The sequence below is a fragment of the Xyrauchen texanus genome, chromosome 22 (assembly GCF_025860055.1).
Source record: "Xyrauchen texanus isolate HMW12.3.18 chromosome 22, RBS_HiC_50CHRs, whole genome shotgun sequence".
Taxonomy (NCBI): Eukaryota; Metazoa; Chordata; class Actinopteri; order Cypriniformes; family Catostomidae; genus Xyrauchen; species Xyrauchen texanus.
Window position 1 is genome coordinate 43,237,854 of NC_068297.1, and position 22,163 is coordinate 43,260,016.

The 22,163-nt window shown below is 39.9% G+C and overlaps 1 protein-coding gene across 1 annotated transcript in view; it reads right to left on the minus strand.

Annotated features, from left to right (window-relative positions):
• LOC127662092 (protein unc-79 homolog) overlaps positions 1-22,163 on the minus strand; it is a 119,689-nt gene that overhangs the window by 64,452 nt on the left and 33,074 nt on the right. The window contains exons 9-22 of the mRNA XM_052153064.1: positions 10,869-10,957; positions 10,626-10,666; positions 10,214-10,242; positions 9,654-9,883; positions 8,917-9,088; positions 8,601-8,831; positions 8,322-8,512; positions 6,123-6,246; positions 5,046-5,186; positions 4,521-4,736; positions 3,671-3,898; positions 1,349-1,487; positions 1,039-1,118; positions 477-625 (exon numbers count right to left, since the gene is read on the minus strand). Of these exons, the coding sequence (XP_052009024.1) occupies positions 477-625; positions 1,039-1,118; positions 1,349-1,487; positions 3,671-3,898; positions 4,521-4,736; positions 5,046-5,186; positions 6,123-6,246; positions 8,322-8,512; positions 8,601-8,831; positions 8,917-9,088; positions 9,654-9,883; positions 10,214-10,242; positions 10,626-10,666; positions 10,869-10,957 (2,060 nt within the window). The remainder of the gene's footprint in view (positions 1-476; positions 626-1,038; positions 1,119-1,348; positions 1,488-3,670; positions 3,899-4,520; positions 4,737-5,045; positions 5,187-6,122; positions 6,247-8,321; positions 8,513-8,600; positions 8,832-8,916; positions 9,089-9,653; positions 9,884-10,213; positions 10,243-10,625; positions 10,667-10,868; positions 10,958-22,163) is intronic.

Consider the following 22,163-nt stretch of genomic DNA (forward strand, 5'->3'; position numbering starts at 1 on the left):
TGAGCAAATTAAGGACAGAGAAGTTAAACTGTGTTTCTTGTCACATCTGTGCAAAGTATGATTAGAAGAGAGAATTAAAACAGAGAACACATTCGAGTTGATGTCATTAAATGCAATGACAGCCAAATAAGGTCAATTTCCTTCAGATTGTGTGCTCAGGAGACCTCGGCAGATAAAGACTAGACTCAATCCAGCTTCTTATTTAGTCACCACTACACAACTCAATCCCTGGTGAGTAAAATTGAAATATTTAATAGCCAGTGGCTAATAAAATACATATTTTAGTCACACAGCGTAAAATGATGTCACATATGTGAGTGATTTAATTGCAATGTCTACATTCACCATATAACACAGCCTCTCACTCCTTATTGACCATCTAGAATTGTATTTATTTTGTATAAAGATGCCAGTAGATTTAATATACGCAGTGAGTGATGAAGAGACATAGAACGTTATAATATTGTGATTCTTACCTGGGAATGAGCATCTTCTCTTGTATGTAGGCCAGGAATTGTGGGTGATCTTTTCTGGCATGATACAGGCATTCTCCATGCAAACACAAGATCTTCAGACAGTTGAGCATGTTGAACAGGATATCTGGCTCCTCAAACTTATTCATTTCCTGAAGAAAACAATTATTAACATATGACCACCACAGGAACAATGTGTGTGTGTGTGTGTTAGAGTGTGTGACTGTGTGTGTGTGTGTGTTACAGTGTGTGTGTGTGTGTGTTACAGTGTGTGTGTGTTACAGTGTGTGTGTGTGTGTATGTGTTTGTGTATATGCGTGTATGTGTGTGTGTGTTTTATGTGTGTATATGTGTATGTGTGTGTGTGTGTTTGTGTATATGCGTGTATGTGTGTGTGTGTTTTATGTGTGTATAAGTGTATGTGGGTGTGTGTGTGTGTTAGAGTGTGTGTGTGTTACAGTGTGTGTGTGTGTGTGTGTTTGTGTATATGCGCGTATGTGTGTGTGTGTTTTATGTGTGTATATGTGTGTATGTGTGTGTGTGTGTTTGCGTGTGCGTTGTTTACCTGCAGTATGGTGTACAGAAGCTTGAGGGAAATAGGAAGCTGTAGGTAGCAGAACTTCCTGTCAGCACTATTCTTTAATGCTATGAAACAGAATATTCATGATCAAACCAATGTCAAGCACAAATTATAGGTACATAATCAAATTTCCTGTGTTTTCCTACAAATATTTGATAAATATATAATAATATATATAACTTTGATATAACTGATGAAAGCAATAAGTGTTTGCGGGTTAGAAAATGAAGCTTTGTTGACTGTTGTCGAGTAAGTGTGCTGTGTGCAGATCTGTGCTGTTGTCATGATCACGTACGGGGGATTTCAGGAGAAGGGCTAGTGCTTCTGGGGTTTTCTGTGCTGGACGGATTGTCTCCATCAGCTCCATTTTCTAATTTGAGAGTGAATTCTTCTTGAGGAAAAACCAAACTCTCCTCCAGACACTCAGACGGCTCCTGTTAAACACACACATGCTGAATACAACGAGAAGCTGGATTATAAAAAAGGTTATATGCCTAACCCAGAAGTTCCTTTTCATGTCAGTCACTTTGGTCCTGCGTCACTAGCTGACACTAGGGAAATGGTATACCAACATGCGAAGGCAAGTTCTGAGACTCATTAGCCTGTGTAAACCCAAGACCAGCCAATAGTCTTCTGGGCAGCCATCACAGTACACAAACAGGTCAGACGTATACCAGTCCTGTGCATGGTTGACATAAACCCAAAGAGCCCTTATTCATTTAACCATTTGATCTCAGGCTGACTGAAAGGCAAACGTGAAAAGGCCTGCAACTAAATCACCTGTTAATTAAATGGGGTGGAGGCCAACTTAGGCACATACCCCAACTTCAGTCTCAGGATAATGAGAACCCAGGGACGAAATCAGACAACAGATTTCAATGGCTCAATATAGACATAATGACCAACTGAAGTTTTTCCCTGATTCATCTTGACCCGCTATCATAGCTGCCACACAGAACTTGAGCACTGAGGGGGAAAACAGCACACCAGTTTGATAACAGGCACCGCTTTAAAGACTGAAGCTTCCTAGTGGAGGGTGCAGGATTGTCTCCATCAGAGCAGAGGACAAACCAGCCTGCATCAGCGTGCCCTGTCCAGGGGCCACACCAATAATTTTCACTATGGGGAAGTCATAACTCTTTCCCCCTGGTACAAGAGAAAAATGCTCTGTAATTCAGTTGTCCCATCATATGCACCATGTGTAATGAGAGCGAGTAATTTCTGTCCAAACAGGAGTCGGCATACAATCTGAACATACGGTGCCTTGGTGGTTTGTGTAAGCCAACGCAGATGTAGTGTCTTTTCTTTACACAACATGATAACCCTGAAGTTGCTTTCAAAAAGACAGCCGGCCAGATGCAGGGCACAAAGTTCCAGGAAATTATGTCCCAGGATGCCTGAGGCCACACACCACGAGACCAGGAAAGACACGTAAATCACAACCCAGAAAATCAGCTTCAATCGACCACGACATGTGATAAATGACAAACGACAAGGCCTGCAGTTGATCCAAATTCAACATGCCAAGAGAAACAACAGCAAGAAACAGCAGGTCCATAACCCATTGGAGATGATAGAGAGACAGAGTGTGACCCACCTTGAACCCCGAAATACAATTCTGAAAGGAGTGGAAATGGGCCGCTGACATGAGTGCTCTCATTGCTACAGAATCCAGTACCAGGCAGAGGAAAGATGTTTGGACATAAATGGTTGGCCACTGTTCATAACCCTCAAAATCCTCTCGCTTGACCTCATGTCTTCACTTCACTGCTCCTCGCTCAGACACCGCACAGCTTGGATATCGACAGGATTGAGAGGCGGCCACAACCACCTTTTCATAGAAAAGAGTAAAACCTTCCTGCAGTGGAGGCAGTCGAGTTCACGAGTGCTGCTTCAGCGTGGTCTTTGGTCACATACAGTGTGAACGTCCATCTGAATGAAGGATGAAGCAAGAAAATATATTTTTTTAGAGGCTGAAGCCAGTATGACTCGCTAGAATGGATGAATGAATGAACATTAGATTTATATAGTGCTTTTCTGACACTAAACTCAAAGCGCTTTACTCAATGAACAGGGAGTTCTCCTCAAACACCACCGGTGTGCAGCATACACCTGGATGATGTGACGGCAGCCATAGTGCATCAGTACACCCAGCACACACCAGCTATTGGTAGAGAGGAGAGAGTATATACAGCCAATTAATGGATGGGGATTATTAGGAAGCCATGATTGATGAGGGCCAATGTTGGAATTTGGCCAGGACACCAGGGTTACACTCCTGTGATGTGTCCTGGGATTTTTAATGACCACAGAGAGTCAGGATCTCAGTTTAACGTCTCATCCGAAAGACGTAAAATCCACTCTTGAAAGCACAAGCAAACAATACAATGCGTATAGGATGTAATCACTGTATGTAAAATATGGTCTGACAACCTTCAGACAAGGCAGGTGTTCACATAGCACCACCTACTGACACAGCGTCAAAGTGACTGACAGGAAGGGGTATCAGACACATGGAGACATGCTGTATAACCCATAAAGATATATGTGTGTGTGGATCAATTTGTTAATATGCAAGTATGTCAGAGTGTTGAGGTGTCTATGAGTGTCTTCTCACCACCAGTCGTATCTCGTCGCGTGGCGTCAGTCTCTGCAGTAAATCACAGGCCAGTTGATAGCACAGTATGCTGGACTGACACAGGTTACATTCGAGTGCTTTCTCATCCTTCTGACAGGTGTGTGAGCCGCCCCAAGGAGCCTGGAACACGCTGTTTATAATGCCAACGATATCACGACCCAGACTGCTCTCCAAACCCAACATTACTGCATCATCCTGCAAGTCCATCTACACATACATATAGGCAATGCATTATTTGGATTTTAAATTAAAGATCCCAACAGGATAGAAGAATTTAGACAGTCCTCTTGTTCATGAGTTCATATTTTCATATAATCAAGAAGTACATATCAATATAGAGGTGGTGTTGGGGTGCTAGAGGCATGTGTGCAGCGGTTTATATTCCACTGAATTGCGATTCACACAATTAGATGAATATGCTTTTCCTGAACATCGCTTAGAACGCCAATAAAATGAACATTCACACAAATCTCTATGGTTAAGGTTCCAGCAGCTTCTGGACTTCACACGTTCTTTTGACTGCACACATAGTATTTGTAAATGTGTGAGGCTACCACAAATTAAAGCAACATTACACATTTTGAACCAAATGCATTCAACAAATTACAAGTGAAACAATCCTCTATGCATTTCTAAATAAGTCGAGGCAACAGTCAATTGTTTGATTAGGACCCGTTTATATTCAATATGCACAGGTTTAATGTCTGTATCACACCTGTCTGTCTCATCTGAGGGAGAACTGTCTCTGGTTTGTCTCAGATATTTAATGCTACTATCAGTAATGTAGCAGACATTTTGCTGGTGTGTTTCCAGTCAGAAATGAGTTCACCTGTTTAAGTATGAGGTCAAACATGAGGATGAAGCAGCCCAGATTCATATCATCATCATCGCAGTCGAGGTCGAGTGCGCAGTTGCCCGCGGCGTGACCCAGATTCTTAAAGGGGCTGCAGCGCAGAGGGCTACGGAAGGGGCTCCGGAACGGACTCGGAAATGGACTCAAGTTATTATGCTGCCCCCTTCTGCCCGGGTCTGACACTACACTCACCTACAGTACAAACACACACACACACACACACATCATGAAACAGATGGATTTCTTTTGAAGAATATTTAAGCTGTTTCTGAAGCATAAAACATCATACAGACAAATACAACATATCAGAGAAACAGTTTCCTTTCTATTACTGTAACTTGGACTGTATATTTAGCTCTTAATATAAAGGGACCTCGATAGAGCTAAATTTAGTCGACAGATTGTTGCCATGACAACCATGTTTTTAGTGATGAACTTAAAAATGTTTCTCTATTTCACATGCTCAGCCGTAAAGGTCATGATGGCGAGTGCATGTTTTACCCTCCGGGGTCCTGCGCTTCCTGACAGATCTGCCGCTCGTGCCTTTCTCTGATTGGCCAGTTCCTTTAGCGAGTTCACACCATCAGAGAACATGTTAATGAGAAGCTGCAGAGGAACCACGATATCCAACTCTGACAGAACCTGAGGAACATCACAACATCATCACCGACAGCCAGATCATGTGCGAGCCTCAGGAGCACAACTGACCCTTCGCTAAGCTCCGCCCCCTTGGCTACTGTTGCTTGCTCTGACACGCTCTGCAGAATTCTCCATAGGAATGAACTTGGCAAAATATTCTCCTAAACTAAATTGATAATTTACTAGACAGTTTAAAGCATTTTTATCTGACTTTTCTTTTTTTTTAAACCAATTAAATCATGTCAATCCAATTGTGGAGACTGGGAATCAGCATTGAGTCAAATGATTATAACAATCACATAATAAGAGAAAAGCGTCCTTTGATGGTGATAACACGTGTGATAACATTAGTGAAGGTGAAAAGAACTGCTCATAACAAACTCACTATGAAGCTTTGAACTGTTTATGCACTAATCGCATTTTACTAATCCCTGGATCAATTCATAAATCAATTAACATCAAGGATTAGTTGAATTGACCTTGGAGCAAATGTTGGTGTCCTCGCTCATTTGTGAATGGGGAATAATACAATTTAATCAACTGAATGCTCTTCTCGATATTTATTTAAAATGTCATTTTTTTAAAGAAAAACACTATGTGTATCCTCACTGAGTACCTTCTGTCACTATCCCGTAGACTCTCATTGGAAATGAATACAAGTGTATCAGAGAAATGGCGGCCAGTGACAGTTGCAAAGACAGAGTTGGTCTGAAACCCTTCAAGGGGGGCATAGTGAAGGGTCAATTATCAAATGAATAGAATTGACAGAGAATTCACAGATTCTACCATTCTAAAATGTTCTAAAATAACACAAGTCATATTAAGAGATCATTACAACATAAAGATCACCGCACCTGTCTCATGATAGTTATGTTATGATAATTGAGTTACATATGATGTCTGTGTGTGTGGTGGGTTAGTAGAGTTAATGCTGCTCACATGAAGCCACAGCAGAGCTTGTTCCTGCACTGACGCTGGATATCCGGTGAACCTGCAGCTGATGAACCCAAACATCTCCTCCATAGAGAACGGCAGCGGACACAATTCAATATCAAACATCTTACTGCAGAGACACACAACACAACAAACAATCTAAACGTGACAATATGACAAAAATACAACACACGTTTGAAACAGACATGATCATGTGACGATGGTACACAGACAGTGTCATTATGCTGATTAACAGACGATGAGAACGGCAGGTGTCAGTATCACTGGAATATTCAGGGACTCAATCTCATATATTTCCGTATGGTCCTTTTATATGAAGGTAGATCAGAAGCAAAACTTGAGAGCTTGCATATTTGGATTTGAGAACTTGTACAATAAATATTTGTACTTGTAAGTTGATTAATAATTCAAAGATTGTGTTTTGAATTCACAAATGAGTAAAATGACATTCACATAAATACAACGACAGACACACACTTGTGTTACACGTCAACTTTTCATATTCGTTTTCGCAGTAAAACCTTTTCGGCACTTACAACCTCTCAAATCTGACACTGCAACTTTACATTTTTACGCCTTGACGTCTGCAAATACTCTTGTGAAAAACCTGCAGCAAAACTCACTTGTGCGAGAGAGCAAGACCAGAGTTTGGCAGGTGAGGGGGCAATGAGGTTGTTTTATTGGTTGATGACAATCCAATGAATGCCACCGGTGCGGATTGTGTTAACTGGGGATGTGAATCATTTCACTTGTCTTTTCAACAGATTCCCTCAATGTGAATTGTCAAGGAGCAAAGAAAAGACATTTTGCACACTATAGAAACATGTACGAAAAATTATTAACCCACTTTGTTTCATTGATGACTGTTCTAATGAATTTGACCCAGTTTAAGTGTGATTTTAATAACATCTGGTTTCCTATCTTAACGTGGGACATCGCTTTGAATGGGAACTGGTCAGAACAGTAAATCACAAGTGGAAGAATTGTATTTGTAGGCTGAGATATCTCAATAACTGACCTTAACTCTTTAGATCACTCTGTTGGTCTAGTGGTAATGTGTCTGATAAACACACATATCGACCTGCGTTCAAATCCCTGAGAACATCTGTATTTTTATTGACATTGTTATAATAGCATCCTCTCCTTTTCACAGGTTATGTACGTGACAATCTTATATTAACTACCCATGACACTGCCAAAAGATGATCTTTCAGAACAGGGCTTCATTATACAAATGCCAAATGGACCAATGGCTGAGAATAAACTCATTTCTTCAGAAACTAAATCATTCTGTTTTTTTGGCAAGATTTAGAATTTTAAAGTCTCTTAACTATGTATGGAAAACGTAGTTCTTTTCATTTTCTCAGTAATTCAAGCATTCTCAGAAAATACAATAAATGATACTGTCATTGCTGTCAGATTCAGTTACAATTTAGATTAATTTATTTTAAAACCATTTTATAAATTGTTTGTCTGTGTATGTGTGTTTTACAAACCCTAACCCTTTTTTCAATATATCTGTTCAAATAAATGCATCCTATCTGACCTGGAACATAAAGCCAAGTGATGAATGAATGAATGAACGGTCCACCAGTACGCCTAACCACTAGACCAGCATCCCAGCTCTATTTGATCAATCTCTTTCTTGATTTTCACATTTATTAAGTCATCAATGAAACAAAGCGGGTAAATAATGTTTCGTACATGTTTCTATAGTGTGCAAAATGTCTTTTCTTTGCTCCTTGACAATTCACATTGATGGAATCTGTTGAAAAGGAAAGTGAAATGATTCACATCGAGACTGTAGCACGATGACGTAGTGGATTTAATGGACTTCAGTCCATCTTCATACTGTATGTTTTAATGTGCATGCACACAGCTTCATATTATATTATATTATTTAGTGTTGTCAGTGTGGCATATAATCTATACGCAATTTAGTTTGACAGATTAAATTAGGGTTAGGCCCAGTGGCTGCTCAAAGTAGTTTAACTACTGTCAGTAGATCTGTGTCTGTATAAGCTTAATGTTTAAATTCATCCATAGAACAAATGTTATTTTCTCACTGGCAGCTTCAAGGTTTGGTGTTTAATTGAAATATAGTTTTATTCCATAAAGCAGAACTTCATGTCCATGACATCAATAACAGTAGTGTAACAGTTGAGTAATGCGGAGTGTGTGTACCTGAGAACTTCACGGAACTCTTTGAGTTGATTGTCTGGAACTTCAGTGCGAATCGCTTCTAACCACTCCGGCATGAAACATTCCCACAGCGGCTGACTGATCACGTTATAGGGAATCAAACACAGAATCCGGTTCAATCCCTCCTTCAGCTGCGTCACTGTACTGCACGACTTATCCCAGTAACCGCCCACCTACACACACACACACACACACACACCAGCAGTGTGTAGATCACTGTTATAAATCACCTGTGATTACATACGTGTTTAGTCGACTCACCCTGGCAAACTCCACCGGTTTGGGTAACAGGCACATGACCATAACATCAAAGCGCACGTCACACACCGTCTTTAACCACTTTGTGACAAACTGCGGTTTGAGTTTTTCCACGAGACTGCCCACCTCATCGTCCATCATGTAAGCCGTGGAGTGAAACCACTGAAAGACCATGCTGACCAATCGGGCAAGACTCTCAGTGGGCGTGTTTTCACTGGGCGTGCACAGACTCACCTGGGCGAGTGATACAGTGGGCACATGTGTTAGTTTACAGAGACAAGGCACTGAAGATACTCTGATGAACACATAAACCTCTCACCAGGAACCAGATGCCGAACTGACTGAGTAATCTCTGGTCATGCTGGTCGTCTTCTTTGTTGTCAAACTCCAGGTTGTCGAGGGAATGATGGGATGCGGACAGACCCATCTGACGGCGGCGATTCAGCTCAAACTCCCGCAGCTCCGCGTGGATCTCGGCCTCTTTCAAAAGACTGCAGCAATATTTAACATCCATCACATCTCTATCTGCGATTCACATTGATTGGTGCCTATTTTATATCTACATATCTCAATGACAAAAATGTGAAAAGACCCTGCGAGACAAAAAATGAACCTGTATTCATGAAAGAGTGAATTTGACCAAATGTGTGTGATTCACATTATGTTCACGCTGCACATTAGTCATTTAAAAATGCACTGGGGTCTGAGACTACTGAACTGAACATGAACAAACCCCATGATCATGTTCTCCAGCATGATTTGTGTGCTTCAGTCTGACCATCTGTACAAAGAGTTCACATGATCAGTGTCACTAATTTACTTACGTTTGATTAATGATCTAGAAATCTGAAAATATTCGGTTTAGTTCCAGATTTAAATGAGTCGCACTGTATGTTTGTCATGAGAGAGCTGCTTTTTTTTCTCTGGTGAAACCCAATTTGCAAACAGCTTTGAATTTGTTGCCGTTTGACATTGTGACAATTCTCTGTGTGAGGAATTGGGCTGAAATCAGGTCATGTTTGTGATGATGTTTTCGTCCAGCAGGGCGCGCCGCACCTGATCACGGCCTCCACAGTGCACACCAGCTCCTCTGCTCCACACTCGCGTGTGTTGATGGGAGGTGGGGACGTCTGGTACAGATGCGTCTCCGCTGATGCCCCCACCTCACTGCTGTGGTGGTTGACATGGCAACGCTTGCAATAGCGCACTGGCCGGTTACCATGACGACCGCAGCAGCCAACTGAGAAGCAGGTGACGACAGCCCGCCGGACGTGAGAGCTGCAGTTCTATTACAGAGAGAGAGAGAGAGAGATGGTGAATGAGTAAAAGCTAGATCTGGTAAAGTGAGGACAATGAGAGGGAGTAAGCGATGTAAAAACACATGATGAACAGTAGACGTGTGTGTAGAAATATTTATCTGCTGGAAAAATTATTATAAACTCTACAGATCATGACACACACGACTCAAATCAGCGATCAGGGTTAAAGTCCAGCTGTGATGTGATGTAATAGATCACTGATAATGATGTTTTAACGATGAGCCCACTCTCAGGACACGGACACACATGAGCAAACACACACATGAACACACGGCGGTCCCCTCACGCGAGGCTTACCTTCTTCTGACATATAGCAGAAATTTCAGCTGTTAGGATGAAATCATGAGGGGTTTAATTATAATATAAAACATAAAGCAAAAGTGCCAAGTCATTCTCTGGAAAACAAACGCTCATGTAACCTATTCATTTCAAATGTATGCAAATGATTGACACGAGAAGTTAAGCAGAATGTATTTGTTCTCTCTGCTCATTATTTCTGGAATACAAATGTAAATACACTGTATTTATGTGTAATTAGTTCGGCATCTACGATTTGCCCCCATAAGTCTCTATTTGGGGACATGCGGGGATGTTCTCAGTTGGACAAACATGATTCAGAAATACTATTTCAGATTAGCCTGTTATCTTAATAAATGGTAAATAAATGTACGTGTGTGTGTGCGTGCGGTTATGGTTACGTATCACTGACCTTGTGGTAAAAGCACATCAACGAGCCACTCGGCATGATCACTGTGAAGGAACATGAGAACTTCAGGAACTCAAACACAAACATTTTCCATCACTAGCTGAACATCAGCTGTCGGACAGATTCACAAGAGAATAATAAAGTGTCTTTCTACACAGTAACTGCAGGTCACTTTTAGGATGGGGCTGACAATTCTGCAGACAGCAGGACACGAGATAACTCTATTGTTGATTTAATGCAGCTTACCCAGCGATCCTCTGACTGCACTCCTCACAGATGTATAACGGAGGGGGTTTGTCACCCAGGGCAACAGAGAGTGTTGGATCAATACACATCTGAAAAAGACGAGCTCATTCAATAGCCAGTCAAGTCCAGTTATTTGTTGAATGCTTTTCACATTATATGTCATTTCAAAGCAGCTTTAAAGAAAATTGTGTCTTAAAATGCCTAGAAAGTAAGACAAAGGCCACTGTGGAAAGAAGCTGTCACGTTCACTTTCATTGTATTCTTCTTCCCATACAATGTTGTGAACTCAAATTCTTTTGTGTTCAACAGATGAAAGAAAGTCATATTAATTTTTGTTGAACTATTCCTTCAAGAAAGACATCCGTACAACGCTAATAATGAACAACAGGAGTTATTTATGTTTAGGCTAGTTTACAAATGCTATTTATGCATAACCCTTTTTTAAAGTACAGTCTAAATGAGTAAAATGACAACACGTTTTATTGTTGAGAAAAAAGCATATCAGGGATAAACATGTTCATGCCTCATCTAAAACTAGGGATGTAACGCTTTCACGGTCTACTGCAGTTTTAAAAAGGACAGTTGTCATATCGTTGACATTTTCTCATTCTCGATATTGCGTGAATAAAAAAATCTGTATTTTAAAGTGCTTTAGGCACACAGGAAATGGACAGATAGAAGAAAGTAGAAAGTACTGGGGTACAAAAGGCAAATGAATAAAACATTTTGATTATAATAAAGTATTGTTTAGAACAGGGATCACCAACCTTTTTTTATTTTCCTGGTCAATGGCTGTGCCTTTTTGGTGACTCGCGCCTGCAAAATCCTAAAACTTTATTTCCAGGTTTAATTTATATATTGAATCATTTATATTTTTTTAATCCCATGATGTGGGTTTATGATTTCTCTTGTAATGGTTTAATGTCATTTGGAATGTGATGATGGTTTATGGCGGGTGAAACTGTATTTAAATCTCAAGGATTAATAATGGTTTTTATTTTATTACATCACAAACTGTTCTGAAAGCAAAATGAAACACGGAATGTAGACCGTCATCCGCCTAGCCTAACCGAAGCAAAGCGGGCGCGTTTACTCGCGCGATTAGCCGAAAGTAAAGCGCTACTGGCTTGTGATACGCAAATGGCACAATGTGCACGAGTCTGTTGGGAATGCTGCTGTCTCGTTACATTTGAACTTTTTGTTTAGTCTCCCATTCAGCTGATGAAAACACGCTGCGTGATCATGAGGAAGGATTACATCAAGATGTAGATTGGAATGCAGGTGCAGAATTTATATCTCCTCTCTCGCTGTTGCTGGCGTTTACGAAAGCAACCAATTACTCAACCAAATACGGTTACACCGCTATCTGACACCGATCTGTTCATTTTTAGTATCATCTTAAAAATATCATATGGTGCATAGAAAGAACACTGAAAATGATCATTTGTAGCATAAACAGTTAATGTGTGCAGATGTAAGTCATACAGCTCATCTGCTCTCATTATCTCTTCAGTAATTGAGTTTCATCTTTTCCTAGTCTGCTTTTGTGTTTGTGTGACGTCTGTATGACATAAGCCAGCTCTGTCCTCACACAAATGTACTGTATAGTTTTGAAACACATTTTCTTTTTTTCTGGTCTTCATCAGAAAGACATCAACCAGCTTTACCAGGTAAGTTGTGCTGGTGAAAAGTTTGGATATTCTGATCCACCAGCTTGAGCAGCACCAAACCAGCACTAACCAGCATAGACCAGAATGTGATTATGCCTTTCTGCCATATTTAGTTATTATTTAGTGTGATTTTATAACAGTTTAATTTGTATTAGATTACCCTGGAATTAGTTTTAAAAACTGATTTACCAAAGTTGTGGAAATGTAATAGTGGCATATTTCTTTTGATGTTGGAGCAAAAGGGTAAGCAAAAATTATATTTCTGCTGGTCTCGCATTCACCGCTATCAAAGTTTACCCTGCGTTCCTCTGCGTTCCAAATCCAAGAAGTGTGAAACGGATCCACTGCATGCTGGTTAAGCTGGTCTTCTTGGCAGTGTATTTACACTTTCATTGCTGAGGTACATGCTCACACTTGTTTATAGAGTTATAATTAATGTATTCTCACCGCTCTTCCTCTGTTCTTTGTTTATGGCCCATTGCCAAAGAGTGTGTGAGCGGAAACTCAAACTATATATGGAGTTCCAGCCAGCGATCTGGGCAATATCATCATTGACATGGCCAAGGGGCCACCAGAAATCATTTTTCATTATGTTAAAAATATATATATTTTAGTGTAGGGGAATTTTTTATAAACCATTTTCTCCCTCCCTCATTGGTCAAAATGGACCAAAGAAGATGGCAAAGCTAGATGGAGAAGTGGGAACAGCCGATCCAGAGGAACCAGGACCAGCAAGCATCCTGGAGGAATGCTCTGATGAAGGAATTGCGAAACATGTAACATGTCCACATGGAAATGCACACAAGAACCACACAAAGATTAGCTCTTCCCTCCAGTCTTTGATCCATGCTCATCAGGGGTCACTGCAGACAGTTGGTCAAACATCAGAGCACCCGAGGGCTGCGACAGAGCCTCAACTACAACCACTTACATTTACATTTATGGCAGACCCTTACATTTGGCAGACCCTTTTATCCAAAGCGACTTACAGTGCACTTATTACAGGACAATCCCCCCGGAGCAACCTGGAGTTAAGTGTCTTGCTCAAGGACACAATGGTGGTGGCTGTGGGGGTCGAACCAGCAACCTTCTGATTACCAGCTCTGTGCTTTAGCCCACTACGCCACAACTTAACAAAGACGATAATGTGGAGCATTTACTCACCGTTTGAGAGAATAGCTTGTCGGTGGTCAACAACCGACTGGGCAGTGCCATTACTTAAATGCAAAGCTCACAGTGCTTTAATGAATCTCTTGTTTATGAGAGTGTGAAAGCAGCAATTTTGTAAAAATTTCACATGAATCCAGAGACATTCCATTTGATGTATGGGTCCACAAAAGTGGCACCAGATGAGAAAATCTATGTGCAGCTAAAAGACACATTCAGTAAGTCAGAAGTTGCTGAGATAATCCTTCTTGAGCAGTACATGGAATGCTAGCTCCAGAGATTCAAGTCTGGGTCAAGTAGCATGACCCCAGCTCTGCTGCAAAGTTTGGTGAACTAACGGTTAGTTTTGCTGCTAGCTGACGAAGCCATACATTCATACAGCCACTGGAAAAATGCCAGAGTCTAGAAGGCCGTAAACAATTGTCCCACCAAATAGTGGTGCAGCATGGCAATTTTAGTACCAAGAATAGATGGCAGTCTGAGGTTCTGTATTTACTTTAGATCTCTTAAGCAAACCAAGTGCATAACAGTCATTGACTTGATAATCATGTAGTATCTATATAATCTATCATATATATTGCATCTCAGTGAGAGTATTGTATTGCTCTAAATTGTTGTTCCTTCTAGCTAAGAGAAACTAAAAGAGCCACTTGCTAATTGCATCTTTTTCAAGATGATGTTTTGCAAGTGTTTTCCTGGTGAAAAAAAGTGCATGAAACTCAAAAGCTTTGCTCTTTGCAAGCTTTCTTTGTCAAAAATGATTCAGGTCCCCTCTCCTCATGATATCAGACATCGGCAGCTCCCATACAAGTAGCTCGAGCTGCTTGTTATGACTTGGTGCTCTCTCTGTTCAGTGAGCGTTCAGGTCATGGATGCTGCCTGGAAAGAATTTGCTGCATGACGCCGGTCACTTCATTGCCTGTCTTAGCTGTTGTTAGCTACATGCAAGACTGCCATATTGCAAAACAAAAGGCATCCTCAGTGTTTTCTTCTAGCCTTACAGAGCACTCTCGCTTTCTCCACCATTGAATAAACACATGTTGCCCTGTGCAGATGGTGTTAATTTTTTGCAAGAGTGATGCAGAGCACTCTCCATCCATGTTCAAAGTGTAGCAATGGGGCACGACCTTCTGGTTTGTCAGCTGACAAACACCCTTTGGTCTGATGTCCGATGTTTTTCTTCAAACGTGTTCTGCCGAAGAATGATAGTCACACACACCCGGGATATCATGAGGGTGAATAAATAATGAGAGAATTAACATTTTTGGGTGAACTATCCCTTAAAAGCTAATTGCCTTTTCCTGGTGTCTAGTAGAAGGCTGGGCTTCCCCTAACACCTTCGTCAGGTTATACAACTTGGTTCTTTCCTGCCTCTATTCCAGATTTTGACTGTGAAGGAGGGTTGGTGTGTCAGTGTTTCACTACCATGTTGCCGAGTTTCATTGTAATATCGTTGAACTGGGTGCTCTCTCTCCCTTGCCATTGTCATGCAAAGGAGTAGGAGTGGGTACAAATTTTGTTTTTCGGATTAATCATGATCTTTATTTGAACAATCATGATAGCAATTCTTAAATCCCAAGATCAATCTTTCACTCAATGCGCAACCCTCCACTACAATAAGAGGAAATCTCTCGCATTTGCAACAACATTTTGTGCTGTGCATTTACTGGCTGATAAATGTTTAAATCTCACTCACCAGTAATTGTGTAGTTTAGTCATTAAGTGTTCAGCAGCGAGATCCTTTCAAAGCGTGTTGAGAGTAAAAGTTGTTCCGAGTAATGTGTGTTCAAGTAATGTGTGTTCACAGTCCATGCAAATCATTTGTCATTGAATACTGTCTCTTTTAATACACTTTCTGTTCTTTACAGTCAGTTGTTGATCACAAACTACTACAAAAAATATATGATTTGAATCATGCATCACGCAGATGAGGTTAAGCCATTCAAGTCCTCTCTAGTTGTGCTCATTTAAAGGCATTTTTTACAGAAATGCTATTTTTGTTAAAGAGCCAGTACCGGTTTTAGCATTTGTTCAACTAATCCATGTACATAGTACAAATTATGCAATTTAACAAAAAACATGGAACAAAATAAAATCTTATTTATTGATTGAATACATTTATTTGTTCATTTTTAAAGAGCCAAAATGTGACCAAAATGATGAAAAAGTGATAAAGTATAATTATTAAAATTATTATACTCATGAACCTAGTTAAAACGTTCCCTGTATAATTAACAGCATTAGCTGAGAGATAACTTATTTTATATGTAAGCAAAATGTAAGCAAGATGGACATTATAACTATATAACTTATAACCCATATAAATTGATATTGAATTGAATCGAATCTAAATCGGAATCGAATTGAATCAGGAAATCTGTATCAATACAAAGTCCTACAAAGGAGAGCTTCTTATTAATGTTTTCACTACCCTAACTCTAACACAGTAATGTTTTTCCTCTACCTTACTATTTGTCAATACGAAGGGAAGGTTAATCAATGCTTTTTCACTACCCTACTGACTAGTGGGCATTGCTCAAGCATGTGTGAATCAGTAGCACAGCGTTACTATATATGATTCCCATTCGATTTACACAGCATCGAAGTGACCAACTAAAAAGGGGACGTCTAGGTTATGTGGAATTATGTATATTTTTTAATTGTCAAAGTCAGATGGTTTTATACTGCAACTGTGCCTCGGATGCAAATCCATTGTTAGGACTCAGCTTGCATTCTTGCAGTACATTGCAATAGAAACAGAAAACTACTATGTCCGCAAGTTCCATAAGATCATGCTGTAGAGCCCCATTAGCAGGGCGTTTCGGTGATGTCTCGGCAGCATACTCGCTCAGCAAAGCGACACCACTCTCCCATTCCTATAGGTTTCCAATCTATTTTCCCCACAGAGTGATGAGAATCATGTAGAAAGAGCCCTTGTTATTGGTGATTCTATTGTAAATTGCACTTCGGTTGCCAGAGTGTCTGACATCAGATAAAATTTACAAGTGATGGCTAATGCTGAACATAGATTTTCATGGAACATAGAACACAAATTAAAAATTTGTATTCATGTCGGCACTAAGGATGTCAGAGATCCCTAAAGATAATTTTAAATAGGTGTGTGAACTTGCAAAAACTATGTCAGACACTGTAATATGCTCTGGCCCCTTCCCTGTTTGTCCTGGTGATGAGGTTTATAGTAGATTAGTGTCACTGAATGGCTGGATGTCAAAGTGGTATAAGGAGAAAAGCAAATGATTTTTAAACAAGAAGAGTTTTGGGGTAGATCTTACTGTTAAAGAGAAACAGACTCATCCCCCATTTTTTATTGAACAAATCCATCATACCTAGCCTTCTATACGACATTCCCTCAAATTCAGCCACAATGCCCATCTCCGTGTGCCACTCCTGAAATGAGGGCGCTCCAGCCAACTTCCAACTGCTAAGTATGATTGGTCTGCCAATCATAACACTGGCCAGGACTCCCCCAAATCAATGACTGCCCCATTGCCTAAAACATAGTCTGGGTAACCCAAAAAGTGAAACCTGAGTGTCCAATATAAAACATATAAAACTCTGAACCTTCAACCAAAATTCTTGGATCTTAACACACCACTAAAAAACATGAGCTGTGTCCCCATCTTCTGATTGGCATCGATAGCAGGTGGGTGTGTCTTTAAGACCAAGCCTATACAATCTAGAGTGGGTCCAATAAAATCTATGTAAAATCTTAAATTGCATAAGGCGCACCCTTGCATCTCTAAGGCTACGTATAAATTAATCCGGATACATGTGAGAATGGCATTTTCGTTTCAAATGCACTCCATCCACACTAGCGTTTTCAAGCATTTTCCAAAAATTGCTCGTCCACACTGAAATGTAGGAAAATGCTTAAATCATGTTACTGCGCATGCGGAAAATCCCCGTTGCATATACGGTCTGAAACGCAAAAGTCCTCGTTTTCCATCGCCGGACACCAATTCTGAGTAAACTTCCCTTCGCCTTTTGAAGGTACGCAATGTGATGGTTGTACAAAGTAACATTTATTTTTTAACAAGGCTATCAAAATGAGTATCAAGTACAACAGTGTCGCTATAACACGGACCGCCATCTTGATTGTTTTGGTTGGATAGATCACATGACTGCGTCACATGGCAACAAATACATCATAATTTTCAGTATACGTTTTCACAGTCCACACTACAAGGCTGAAACAGCGTTTTCAAATTTATCAAAATGGCGTCACAGTGTGGACGGAAGGCCAAAACGTAGAGAAAAATATACATTTTCAAACGAATACGTATTAGTGTGGACTAATACGTACTAGCCCACACTCCCTCCTCCAATACCAAGTTTAAATCTTTCTCCCATAATCTCTTGATAGAAGTTGAATCTCCATCTCCCAGACTCTGAATTGGCAGGGAGTAATACACTGATGCCTTATGACCTTTTCCAAAAGCAGTAATCACCTCTCCAAAAGTATCTGCCGCTTTAGGGGTGAGAATGCTACTCCCAAAAATAGTACAGAGCAGATAATGCAGCTGTAAATACCTAAAGAATTGAGATCTGGGAATCCCAAAATGTTGAACCATATTTTCAAAGGATCGCAACACTCCACTCTCATATAGGACACCGAGCATATTAACCTCCCTCACAATCCACTCTGACCAGCAGAAAGGGCCGTTATTAATACATATTTTTGGGTTAAGCCATATACTTGAAGCAGCATTTAAATAAATTTCTGAATTAAATACACATACCAAGAGCAAATATGAGATAAAAGGGTGTAATATTAGTTCTCTGATTAGTTTGATAGAAAGGCTTTGAAATGGTGAAATAGGGGCAAGAACTTCCTGTTCAATACAAAACCTGGGAGAGGCTCTCTCAGGTGGAAATGACCAATGGGCCAAATGTCTGAGACCATATGGATAATAATAAAACTAAATCTTGGGTCGGCCTAGCCCATCTTTGTCAATCGGCCTCTGCAACTCACTGAAATGTAATCTAGGACGTTTACCATTCCATATGAAGGACTTTGCTATGCTATCAAATTGCTTGAAATAAGAGAGGGGGACATATACTGGGAGAGACTGTAGCAGGTAGTTGAATTTTGGAATACAATTCGTTTTAATAACATCAACCTTCCCTATCATAGATAAATGTAATGAAGCCCAACAGCCCACATCGCTAAAACATTTTCATTACAGGGTCAAATTTAACGCAAAATAAATCACACAAATTTGCTGGGAATAAAATACCCAAATATTTATGCCCTGTGTGGGCCACTGGAAGGTTCCCGGCTGAACAGCTGTTAACAGGCAGTACGCTGTCAGAGCCAAAGCTTCTGATTTAGACCAATTCACTCTGTATCCTGAGAACTTAGAAAAGGATTTAATAATTCTATGGAGGCAAGGCATAGATCTAGTCGGGTCAGAGACAAATAATAAAGAAATCATCTGCGTAAAGCAAAAGTTTATGTGCCACACCTACCGCCATCACCCCTGGAAAATCATCCTCCCTTTTTATTGCGGCTTTTATAATCTGAAATTAATCCATTTGTTTGTACCGCCACTAACGGGTGTCTATAAAGTAACTTAATCCATCCAATAAAAGTATTTACGAACCTGTATATTTCCAAAATCTTAAAAAGATAATCCCATTCTAACATATCAAACACCTGTTCGACGTCAAATGAGATGGCAGCGACAGGAGTCTGATCGTTCGCCACTGACCAAATTATATATATATATATATATATATATATATATATATATATATATATATATATATATATATATATATATATATATATATATATTTTTTTTTTTTTTTTATTATTATTTTTTACAATATAATATTGAGGTTAACACATGATGTTATCAGACGAGCTGTGACGTCGAATAAACCCCACATGGTCTATATGTAGAAGAGATGTCATAAATTTACTTAATCGGTTAGTAAACATTTTTGACGATATTTTTGCCTCAAGCTGGATCAGGGAAATTGGACGGTAACTCTTACACTCGCTTGAATCTTCGTCCTTTAAGCATCAGACTGATTCGGGCTTGCGTCATAGTTGTCGAAAGCTTTCCATAAGATCTAAAAAACTCATTGGCAAAGCCATCTGGCCCAGGAGCCTTGCCTGTAGGCCAGGCCTTAATTACTTTGCCAATCTCCTCCAAGGTTATCTCAGAATCAAGAGACATTTGTTGGCTCATTTGTCAGTTTAGGGAGTTCTAATAGTTTCGCAAAGTGTCTAATATCTTCATCGGTAGATGAAGATGTGGAACTACAGCAAACAAGATAGAATTCTTTAAAAGCATTATTAATATCAATGGCCGAGGTCAAAATTTCACCACCAGCAGATTTCACTGAGGGAATGGTAAAAAAAGACTCACTCTGCTTTATATATATATATATATATATATATATATATATATATATATATATATATATATATATATATATAAAGCTTTCAATCCCGAATAGCCAAAGCTCCACGTTCTGCGACAAAATAGTATTATATCTGTATTTATCATATTTCTTATGTTTAAGAAAAGAAATAACCTTCCTTCTTTTTATGGGGTGCCCCAACCCATTCAAATTCCATGTGGAGAGAGACAATCCACTCATACTGACATTAGACATTTTGACATATTAGGAAAAATAGATTGTGTGTCAAAAACTAAATTATAAAGACCACATTCCAACATTAGTGCAACAATCAAACCCCCGAACTTCCCCCAAAACCAAACAAACAGAAAAACAGAAAAATGTGTGCATTAACCCCACGCACGACAGCGCCAACTGGTGTCCCTCACTCCAAACTCAAACAGTCCATGCACGCCTACGAGAGCCCCCGCGACAACTTTGCCATCGGATTGCTCAAGTTTGTTGTTTCTATACAAATTTTGTGAGACAGAATTACACAACAAAACATAATCTATAAAACAAACTCCAGCCAATAGGTGGAATAAACACAAAGAACATGAAGATTCCTCAACATATCTGTCCTGAAGGTGTGTTATTCCAGAAAACAAGCTTCAGCCACTAGGTGGAACCAGCACAACAAAAAAAAAGGCTGTTTAGTTTCCTCGGGCAGTTATATTAATGTTCAGTGAGCCGACCCATTCGACTGTTACTTGAGTGCAGCAAATGACCCAATCACTCCAATGTCTTGCAAAAAATACTCCACAAACTAAACTCCAACCAATAGTAGGCATGAGCACAAAGAATGTGCAGATTCATCCACAACACTGTCCCAAACGTGTGTTATTCCACAAAACAAACTCCGACCACTTAGTGGAACCAGCACAAAAAGGAACAAAAAAGGTGCCCAGTTTCCTTGGACATTCAAGTGAATGTTCAGTGAGTCAGGTCCACTCGGCTGCTACGTGAGCATCACACAATGACTTACTCAGCCAGTCCATTGACTTTATTAAAGACAATGCTTGTTGAGAACATGTAAATACTTTGCGGCCATCCTTAGCATCTGTTCTCAATTTGGCCAGGAGCATCAGTGCAAAAGTGACCTTCCGTTGATGCAAGAGTTTCTAGCATTCCTTGAATCTATAACTTTTCTCCCTTGTCCAATTTGCAAAGTCTCGGAACAAGAAAATGCTGTGGTTAAATGGTTGTGAAAATGCCTTTACTCCTTGCCTCGAGTAACACAAGATCTTTTTCTGATGATTCTGATGGTTCTTATGGATCAGGGTGTGTCAGATCTCACCTGTTTATATCATTAAAAGTATCAAAACTAGCAAAGTGCACAGAGCTTGCCATTCACATGTCTGAACCTTGCATGGCATCATATGTAAGCCTGGCTCATAGTCTTAATAGGTTAGGTTCAGTTTATTGTCCCCTAAGGGAAACTTGTCTTGCAGCCAGGTAAACATACAGGTGACACAACAGGTAGCCTAAACACCACATACACATACCAATAAACAACACAAACTACTAGTTAAAAACACTGTTACAGTTTTACCCATCTATGTCATAGAATTGTGCAAATTTAGCAACCGAATTGCACTTGGTATAAAAGAGTTCTTAGTCCTATTGGACTTAAAACAAGGGACTCTAAATCTCCGACCTGAGGGGAGGACCTCAAAAGAACAATGAAGGGGATGATTTACACAATCCAATATGGCATCTGCTTTCCTCAAAACCTGCCTCTCATAAATATTTGTCAAGGAAACCTGTGGACAGCCTATTAATTTACCAGCCACCTTCACAATATGGCGTAGATTATTTTTCTCCCTTAGGCTGATGCCCCCACACCAGGCAATAAAAGCAAAAGTAAGAACAAATTCAATAAAAGATTTATAAAATAAATACAGGACAACCTTATCGACATTAAAAGAATTAAGCTTCCTTAGGAATTACAATCGTTGTTGTCCCTTTTTACAGATAATCTCTTGTGTTAATGTCAAATTTGAGTTTACTGTCTATCACAGTACCC